General features: G+C 34.0%; 1 protein-coding gene across 1 annotated transcript in view; it reads right to left on the reverse strand.

Annotated features, from left to right (window-relative positions):
• LOC125651112 (protocadherin Fat 4-like) overlaps positions 1-10,840 on the reverse strand; it is a 137,079-nt gene that overhangs the window by 66,927 nt on the left and 59,312 nt on the right. Inside the window, exons 14-16 of the mRNA XM_048879703.2 lie at positions 7,640-7,804; positions 6,108-6,254; positions 1,748-1,970 (exon numbers count right to left, since the gene is read on the reverse strand). Of these exons, the coding sequence (XP_048735660.2) occupies positions 1,748-1,970; positions 6,108-6,254; positions 7,640-7,804 (535 nt within the window). The remainder of the gene's footprint in view (positions 1-1,747; positions 1,971-6,107; positions 6,255-7,639; positions 7,805-10,840) is intronic.

Genomic DNA, 10,840 nt, shown 5'->3' on the forward strand with positions numbered 1-10,840 from the left:
AATAAAAAGAGATCTAAATAACCAACATCATGTTTCCATGGAAGTAGGTTTCTATAGCAACTAAATTACAAATTGAATTCTTTCTTAATTAGTATATTGTAGCCAGCCTATGAATACAAAGATAAAGTAATTTTTGTAATAGTTATAATATTATAGAATCAATATACTGAAGTACATTAAATTCAATGATTGTGGTTGCTTCCATAGTAACATATTTTTCTTCATATTTTCTCCTTTGTAATAACTAAATTTAAATAATTAAAGAGTCAGATAATGTTTTTACAGGAAATACATGTACCTTTAGATAAATAAATAATCTTGTGAAAAGTCAAAATTACATTCGATACAAAGTATTCAAACACATTCATAAAATTTCATTTTAAGTATAATCTTCTACCAATGCCTTTTGATTTGAAGATTTTATAAATGTTTGCTTCACCAACTTATGACTAATCCATGGAAATTATGAAATTTGTACTTTATAACAATTATTTAATGACAGAACACTTTCACATAACAATAGGCACAAACATTTTAATTAATGCTTCCGAAAACAAATCAGTTTTATGGTAAGCATTTTTCTTCAAAGCTAAAAGGAATCATATATCTTATATAATGGTTGTTATGGTAACAAAATGATTAATCATTCATTGCTACATGTAATTTGAGCAGTCATTTGTACATCAATTTATATGTTTAAAGATTATATGACAATGAGATAGTTTACACTATCACATGGTAATAAGCAGACCTGTAATGGTTTCTGATACAAATTATCATACTAGTTTACTTATTAAAACTTTGTTATAAAGTACTGAAATAATTGGTTGCTATGACAACTGAAATATTTCATTACATGAGAATACATAATATGAATCATTGTTTATGCCAATTTAATAGATAAAGGATATTATATTGATAAGATATTGAAATTTGACTCATATATTCAGATCATGAGATATTTCATATTACCATGGCAACCAATTTTTGAAGCTATATAATTTTAATTAGCAAAATAAGACATTGGTTGTGTTTTTTTTGTTTTTGTTTTTGTTTTTGTTTTTGTTTTTTTACATTTTGCACATAAAGGGATGAATTAAATCATATATAACTTTCATAGAGATGTGTTGTTGTGTTTTCCTATAAATGATGTCATAAAATGGGATTTTTTTCAAAAATAGTAAAAATACCAAAACATTAATTTTTCAACTTCAGGAACAATAGGTAATCCAATATTGATTTATTGATGTTTTAATATGTATTTGTTATGCTTAACCTAATCTTTAAGCAAGCAAAAGAGAAATTTGTACACCAGTAAAATTAATTTATTTATGTTTAATAAAAAACAGGCCAAAATCAAGCAAATTCTAAGCATTTTGGGAACTATTTTCAAGGTGTTCTTGTTACCATGGCAACGGCACCTCAATTTCGAATTTTGGTACCAAATTCTATGAGAGGGTATCAAATAATCACTATATGCCAAATTTCAACAAAATCTGTGAGGGTACCTATCCATCCCTATATTGAAAATTTTGATGCTTACAGAGAATGGCTCTTAAGATGAAGGAGGAGTTTGAGGATAAAGAAAGTGTGACAGACGGACGGAACATGGTAACAACAATATTCCCGAACTTTCCTTAGAAATTGCGGGGATAAGAAGTTTCTTTAGAAAGTGCTGGTATAAGAAGAATCTGTTGTGCATGAGCAAACAATGTGACACTACATTGGGTCCCTGTACATAATATACCTATGACAGTTCCTGCTGGGCTGTTCTCTGCTATGGAGTTCCCTGCTAATCTGATGTCCTGTGGAGGGTCGTTCTCATCTACTACCATCAATGTCAAGGTCTTCACAAAGGTCAAGGGGGGAGAACCACTATCTGTGACCTTTACTTTGATATTGACAACTGGCTCGGTCTCAAAGTCAAACTCACAAGGCTGGTCATCACACAAAAGGGTGGATTTTTTCACCTGCCAACAATTTTACATGCTCTTCAAATTCAATTTTACATACTGAATTCTGTGCCATCAAAACAAAAAGTAATACTTGCTAAACCAAGGTAGTTTTGAAACCCTTTTATTACAGTATTAGTGATGGGAAGTTGACAACTAGCTCTCTGATCGAAAGATCATAATTGATTAGAGAATCAATCAAATCAATATTCCTTATGATCTAAGGCTTTGATAGGTGCTGTAAATAATTGGTGTTCTGTCTCTAAAAACAATGCTTTGGATACTGTAGAGAAATGAAAAATTCAAACACAACTCTCTGAAATTTTCGTGCATGTATACCAGCTGTTTACTACAAAAGACAAGAGTACTGCAAACGGTACAATATACGCCCGTCAGACAGTGAAATTCAACCTGGAAGCATATTGAGCACTCTGAATTGATACGTACAAAACACATTCTGAATAGAAAAGCCTTAAATTTGGTCATGGTGCACCAATCCATCTAACATGTGAACTGATTATGTTTTTCTCTGAGAGTGAGGCTGAAAAAAATATCGGAGCAATATCTATCAATGATGATAAAAAGTCCAGGAAACCATTTGATCTACTTTTAGCCCTGAAGTAGGTCATGGTGCACCAATTAAGTTGAAATGTTTGAAATGTGAGCTGATTATGTATTTCTCTTAAAGGGAGGTTATGATTAAATTTCAGAGCAAATACCAATACCTGTGACCATACCCAAAAAAAATTCGGAAAACTGTTTGACCTACTTCTACCCCTAAAATACTGTAGGTCATAGTGCACCAATCCAGCTGAAATGTTAACTGCACTTGCCTTCCTCCGAGAGGAAGATTTTGACTGAATATCAGGGCAATATCTGTATATCCATAATGAAAACAAGCATTCTGAGAGTATTGCATGGCAATACATAGTCCCCTACCGGTTGCAAAAATTATGGTATCACAACGATATTCAAAGTTCATTATGTTAGGTTATGGTAAAAGCAAAAATTGGGGAACCAGGATAGGAATGTTGGAAATCAACTACTATTTAAGTAGAGACTAGACCAGGAAAAAAGACAAATTTATAATTCAGTTTAGGTCTTTAACCAAGTCAATAAACTGTGACATGTAGGTGATCATGAATAATTTAGCTATACTATTGTATTACTATGCTAGAAGTTTTAATGAGTGTAGTATTCTTATCTACAGAGATAAGAAACTTGGATGTAAACTAACAATTCATGCTATTTTTCTAAGTCCAAGGGCCATAACTTAATGGAAAATCAACGGAACGAGATGAAATTCGAACTTGATCTGTAACTTGTTATGGCAAAGCAACATACAAAATATAAAAGAAATATCTGCAAGAACAGAGAAAAAAAGTGCGAAAACTGGACTGACAGACAGACGGAGCACAAACCTAAAGTCCCCTTCGACTTTGTCGGTAGAGGACTAAAACGCCCAGAAAACTGTCCGACTTATCTTTAGTCCAAAAGTAGGTCAAGGATGGACCAATCTAGCTGAAATGTTAACTGAACTTGTATTCCTCTGAGAGGAAGCCTTTGACTAAATATCAGGGCAATATCTGTATCCATAATGAAAAAAATCCCAGGAAACTGTCTGACCTATTTTTAGTCCAAAAGTAGGTCAAGAATGGACCAATCCAGCTGAAATGCAAACTGAACGTGTAGTCCTCAGAGAGGAAGCCTATGACTAAATATCATGGCAATATCTGTATCCGTAACGAAAACAAGAGGCCCATGGGTCACATCACTCACCCGAGTCACCTTGGCCCATATCTGAAGACTTTCCATATATATTTGCTTGTAAAACCTTAGTCCCTATTATGGCCCCAACCTACCCCTGGTAGATGATCCCCTATTGTGGCCCCATCCAATCTCCGGGGGCCATGATTTTAACAAACTTGAATCTGCACTATGTCAGGAAGCTTTCATGTAAATTTCAGCTTTTCTGGCCCAGTGGTTCTTGAGAAGATTTTTAAATGACCCCACCCTATTTTTGCATTTTTGTGATCATCTCCCCTTTGAAAGGGACATAGCCCTTCATTTAAACAATTTGAAAGCCCCTCATCCAAGGATATTTTTGGCCAAGTTTGGTTGAAATTGGCCCAGTGGTTCTGGAGAAGTCGAAAATGTAAAAAAATTACAGACAGACAGACGACGGACAACAGGAGATCTGAAAAGCTCACTTGAGCTTTCAGCTCAGGTGAGCTAAAAAGCCCGGAAAACTGTTTGACCTACTTTAATCCTTATGTAGGTCATGGACGGACGGACCAATCCAGCTGAAATGCAAACAGAACTTATATTCCTCTGAAAGGAAGCTTATGTGTAAATTTCAGGGCAATATCTGTATCAGTAACGAAAAAAAGTCCGGAAAACTGTTTGACCTACTTATAGCCCTAAAGTAGGTCAAGGATGGACCAATCCAGCTGAAATGCAAACTCACTCTTACAATTCTTGAGGGAGATATTGTGACCAAATTTCAAAGTTGTACATGCATCCGTTATGGAAAAATGTCTGGAAAACATGACTCGGGACGGCCAGCCAGCTGGACGGATAGCGCCATAACATAATACGTCCCGTCTAATGACGGGCATATAAAAAATTGCCCAATTCAAACATGCAAGCTCCTAAAGAATTAGGAGTTAAGCTCCTAATTTTTGCCTATAAATTTGCTCAGTTACTGTTTGTGAGGCATATTTCAGCTAGAAAACTGTTCTCTTAAGTTATGGATTGTGTCACTTGTCCATTAATATAGACTAGTTTTATGTGTTAAATCAATTACCCAGCTCCAGCTTAGGAGTTAGAACTCTTAAATCATGGATGCATAACTTGTGCGCAAGTTTTGAGTTAAAATAATTGTCCAAAGCTAACTTAGGAATCAATTTTATGGAAAACTTATGAGTTAATAAGCTCAAATTAAATCTGTAAGTCAAACATTTGTCTGGACAGACAGACTGGGTGATTCCACTATACCCCCCAAACTTTGTTTGCAGAGGGTGAGATTAAATGCCGACTTGTGGAAATCAGGCAGCATGTTAATTCTTGTCTCCGACATTCTGCACAATTTGTTTTTTCAATTATTGAAAAAAGCTTTGTGTGAAAAAAAAATTCTTGGGTATTTCTTTGCCCCGAGGAGATATCTGACAAAATCAAATGACAAGGGCTTCATAAAACATGTGCTGGTCACCGGCCTCTCATTATTTCTTATGCACAAGAAAATTACACTATTTCAAAATTTCATTGAAAAATATTCATAAACCTTACAGTAAACTAACTTAAGTGGCAAATTATTTTCCAACCTAGCTTCGTTTATTTCAGAATGTGAAAAGGAATTGAGTGCATATACGTAAATGGTGGCACAAGGTAAAGAATGTTCAGATTCAATGAATTTTAATTTGCTGTTTCTAAATAATCTAATTATTTACATACTGCATGTGTCACATTTTCTACAATACGCCAGTTTCGAGATACGTCCGAGTTATTTCCCTTTGGAGAACTCCCGTAAATAGTAAGGCGCGAAAGAATTTGTTTACACGCGGGGGTGGGACAGATATTCATCACAGCGTAAGTGAATGTACTCAGTAAGTTTCTCATATGCTGTTTGATAACCTGAATTCAATTGATACACAAACAAAGTAAGTGATAAGTATTTAGAGAGTATTTAAAGACATACAATTCTTATCCTATCACGTTATTTCGCTATTCATAAGTACCATATCCAAGATATTTCTTGCAAATATGACATTGTTTGTATGTTTCCACTTCGGTAAAACATTTCTTTCGATAGTATTTAGTATTTCCCACATTTACATATTTAAAGAGAAGCCGCTTATAATACATTTCATCGTCTTCCTCGTTGACTGTATATCCACTCTGTCCCACTTGGGCATTCAAAGTTCCACTATATGCACCTCCTATACAGAAGAGTTCGTATCTCGAAACTGGCGTATTAATATTTATCTTGAGATCAATTTTTCCCAGCTGGGGAAAAAATGGTCATAAACTTATTGCAGTATAAAATATGCTCCCCTTTCTAAATCCCAAAAAATTCTTGAAAAAAAGGGTGTATTATATTCAGTAAAATACTGTAGATCGTACAGTGACTAACTAAAATTTCAAAAAGTTACTTGCCATTAACTGGTCAGTTTTGATTTCTACTCGGCCTTTGGCATCGTTCTCCAGACTGTACACAAACTTCTGTAGCTCTCTCTGACTGTTGTCAGGGTCTTCAGTTCTTAGAATCCCAATAACAGATCCTGGAATTCTTCTTTCTGGAACCTACACAAAATCATTTCATCTCACCATGGATGGACATGCATGTATACTAAATCATAGAACAGCACTTGGACTAGACAACCCAATCTATAAGGTTACATTCATGATCACAACACTGATACGTAAGGCACAACAATTTCTTACTGTAAGGGTATGTTTTCAAAAGTGTTTTCTTATTTGGACATTCAATTTCTTTAAAATCAATAGGTACCCAAATCTTTTAAAGTGTGTACCATTACTGTATCATTCAAATAGGATGCAAAATACATTTTGTATACTTAATGCAAGGTAGCATCCAAGCAATTTTAACTGATATTAGGGGTGAAACGATGCATTGCGACGCGATATGGCCGAATCGCGATGTAGTGGTCTCGATTCGATGTTCGATTTATTCCGGGTCTGTTTCAGTTCAATACGGTTCTAAAATCATAGCACACATTGCTCTTGATAACACGGTTTCTGATTAGCAAATGGAATTGAAAATTGCCCAATCAACATACAAATAAACTTTGCTGTATCAAAATGGACGCAGTCGAGTTGAAAAATGCACCCCCAATGTATAAATCCAGGGTATGGCGACATTTCGGCTCTAGGACAAGTGATAAGAGTGTTGCTTCATGTTTTTAACGTTTTTACATTATGTAGAATTTATTTGCAGAGAGCAATAAATACAATGAAACATAAAAAATCTTAGCTTTATAAAGAATTTGGTACATGTTATTGTATCAAATTGAAAATCATCGAATCGAGACTAAAGTATCGAAAATCGAATCGAATCGAGAAGGTACTGTATCGTTTCACCCCTAACTGATATCATATCAGAAGTACACTTAAATTTTGTACACAAGGGTGAACCAATGAATACAAACGTGGGGCTATAATAAGGATGAAGAAATGCATGCAGACTTAGAGAACATAAAATGATTTAAAAGAAATTGCACCTTGGTATTAGTACTAGGAACATCTAGGTTACCTTATTTAAACAAAACAGAATTCTAAGTTCACACTTCTAAAGAGTTTGTGAGAAATGAGAAACATATTTTTCATGTTTGATTTTTCAATATTTATTTAGCACTTAAAAATATGAGATATTTGAAACACCCTATAATGTTTTACAAACAATTTTCATATACTGGTAGTGGTTCCATTAAATTTTCCCTTTTAACACAGAAAACAAATGCAGCAGGGTTCATTTGGTCTAGATTTCGTAATGTACTTAATCATATTCTGATCAACAAACCTCAACTTTACCATGGTTTTTGTCTCGTATTACTCTTTTATTAATTTTATCTCTATTTATCTTGAAAACGAATATCTCTACAGAGACTACTCAACCTACTAACACCGTTTGAAGGTCAAGGCTGTCGCCAGACTGCTAATCTTGTTACCTCATTGGCCGACAGCAATATATTCCACGGAGCCTCATTTTCATCTTCTACACTGACTATAATAGTTTTCTCATAAGACAAACTTGGTTTTCCATCGTCTTTAACCACAATACGAATTGTGTAGGTGTTGACAGTCTCAAAATCTATGTTTGCTGAATCAGATGTCTGCAGGGGAAAAAAATCATGACATATCAATTTCATGAAAATGAAATACAACCGTGAGATGAATATTAACTATTCAGACCTTTTAAATTGTCTGCATTTGAAAAACTGTAATTCCCAATGAAAAAACTTTAACACCATTTCTATACATTTTTGTTCATGTTTTTTCATATTTTGTTAAGAGGCTTGTTTTGATGAGACGATTCAAAATAATTTTTCACCTCACTACAAAATTTCATATTTTCTCACTTAAGCCCTCTACATGACATATTTTGTGACAATCTACAAAACATAACTTGGATCATCAAGTCACAACTTATATGTAATACAATAAGTTTGAATTTACTTGCCATCAGGTAAGAACATATCATATAATGGGTATCTTCTGCAGTTGGAAGTTTTTTGCAATTTTAATTCATCCGTAAATGGTAGTAAATTATATTCTGCATTTCCAGTTTCTGCAGTTGCATTATACCTATATGCATGTGTATATACTTTGCTATTGTAATTTTTGCGGATTTAAACCTATCCTCAAAATATGGACAACTGCAGAAAATACCCGTTATACGGTAATTATATGCTGTTCTTAACCAGAGTTACCCTCAAAATATGGACAACTGCAGAAAATACCCGTTATACGGTAATTATATGCTGTTCTTAACCAGAGTTACCATTTAAGCACAAAATGATCATCACATGCAGCATCTGGATCATAAGTTGAAAGATGTGTCATAAAAACAAGTTTGATTTGTATTCCATTCGCTACAAAACTGTAGCTTTCTGTATTTAGTATTTCACTAGTCATGAGGTGAGCAAAGCATAAAATGTAGTTCAAATGAAACATTCAGATTTTCTTGGATAAATGAAGAATTCTAAAATACATCATAATTTTGGATTGCATTTCACTTTCTATAAGGGAGAACAAACTTGTATAACCATAGTCAGTGAAGCCTTTCAAGATGTGTCACATGTGCAAGTTCAATTTTAACATTCTATTAACCGAGTCACTAAATCACAAAATCTAGACCTGAAGGTTGTCTTTAACCCGAGTCATTAAATCACAAAATCTAGACCTGAAGGTTGTCTTTAACCCGAGTCACTAAATCACAAAATCTAGACCTGAAGATTGTCTTGAACCCGAGTCACTAAATCACAAAACCTAGACTTGAAGGTTGTCATTAAATCACAAAATCTAGACCTGAAGGTTGACTTTAACCCGAGTCACTAAATCACAAAATCTAGACCTGTAGGTTGTCTTTAACCCGAGTCACTAAATCACAAAATCTAGACCTGAAGGTTGTCTTTAACCCGAGTCACTAAATCACAAAATCTAGATCTGAAGGTTGTCTTTTAAGCCAAGTCACTAAATCACAAAATCTAGATCTGAAGGTTGTCTTTAACCCGAGTCACTAAATCACAAAATCTAGACCTGAAGGTTGTCTTTAACCTGAGTCACTAAATCACAAAATCTAGATCTGAAGGTTGTCTTTTAACCCAAGTCACTAAATCACAAAATCTAGACCTGAAGGTTGTCTTTAACTTGATTGAGTCACTAAATCACAAAACCTAGCTCACATGCAGCATCTGCGAGTTCAAAGAATAATTCCAAGATGTGTCATGTGAGCAAGATTCCTTTGATAAGAGAATAAAAGTTGTCAGGGGTGACAACCCGATTACAGTATAACCATTCCACTACCCCCATCTGTTGTAGGGGTGGGATGCATATAATCATAAACCTATATAACGTTCACCCCAATTTAAGTCACCTTGCTCATAGAGGGATAAAGTCCTCCCCTATTGTGGACAGGCCCTGGGAATCATAGTTTCAACAAACTAAATTTTTGCACATTTTAGGTTTACATGAGGATGCTTGCATATTATATATATGATAAATTATTTCCTTGTTGTACAATGGTATATTTCGGACACATTAATAGTTTTACCAAGCAAAAATTATGTAAAGCAATCAACTTTTATCTCGAGAGTTTGTGATATCATATTGTGTGCTTGACTTATCATCTCTTGTTTTTGACATATCACTGTGTGTTTGACTTATAATCTATTATTCAATTACAATGTTTACTTTTATTTTCTATAGAATTATTACTCACAATGGATATTGTTATTGTACAAGTACATATGTTTCTCTCTGCAAGTGAGATCAAAACAATCGACCAGTTAACCGTGGATGTATTAATTATCTTTAAATGTCTTAAAATGTGCAGAATTAACTACCTCCAATATGTAGAAAACATAACAATCTATACCTGGTATGTGACAGAGACATTAGATTTATAATACCTATAAGGAATAAACATCTAGGTTGTTTGTGTTATGTATAAAACAATGAGGTGAGACAGGTCTGCAATTATGCAGAAATTACATCCATGCTTTTGTTGTGTATACCCAATAAATTACATTCTATTTGACAACATTAATTTCTTATGTATCGATATTTCAAAATAGGCAATAACATTGGAAGTGTAAATATTAATAAATATTTACTTTTGCAATGTTCTTTACCAATTGTAAAGAAACTAAAACTAATTCAAAACTACATACTGATGTGTGCATATTCATTTGACAATCTTCATGTACCCCTGTGGTTCTCGAGAAGATTTTTGAAGAATTTTCTCACATATTCCCAGGTAAAACTTTGCCCAATATTACAGCCCAACCTTTGGCCCAGGGGTCATAGTCTGGAAAAATTTTAATGGACTCTACACGAGGAAGTTAAAATATTATAATATTTTACATATAGAAAAATTACACCCTTCTGTTTGTTAAGGTTTGCTCAAAATAAATTTTTGTTCAGTCAAACCTCATTATCTTGAACTCGATGGGGTCGAGAAAAGCTTTGAGCATACAAATGATATTCGGATATCGATGTTTGAGATTCCAAAGTTTAACTGTACATTTTTATGTAAACCTTTAAACCTTCCAGTCGCCATGGCTTAATTAATCTACAAAATGAGGATGCCTGTAAGATTTGAAACAAGAGTACCACAGAAGGTACATACTACAATCGTGAAAATGCTT

The sequence above is a fragment of the Ostrea edulis genome, chromosome 5 (assembly GCF_947568905.1).
Source record: "Ostrea edulis chromosome 5, xbOstEdul1.1, whole genome shotgun sequence".
Lineage (NCBI taxonomy): Eukaryota > Metazoa > Mollusca > Bivalvia > Ostreida > Ostreidae > Ostrea > Ostrea edulis.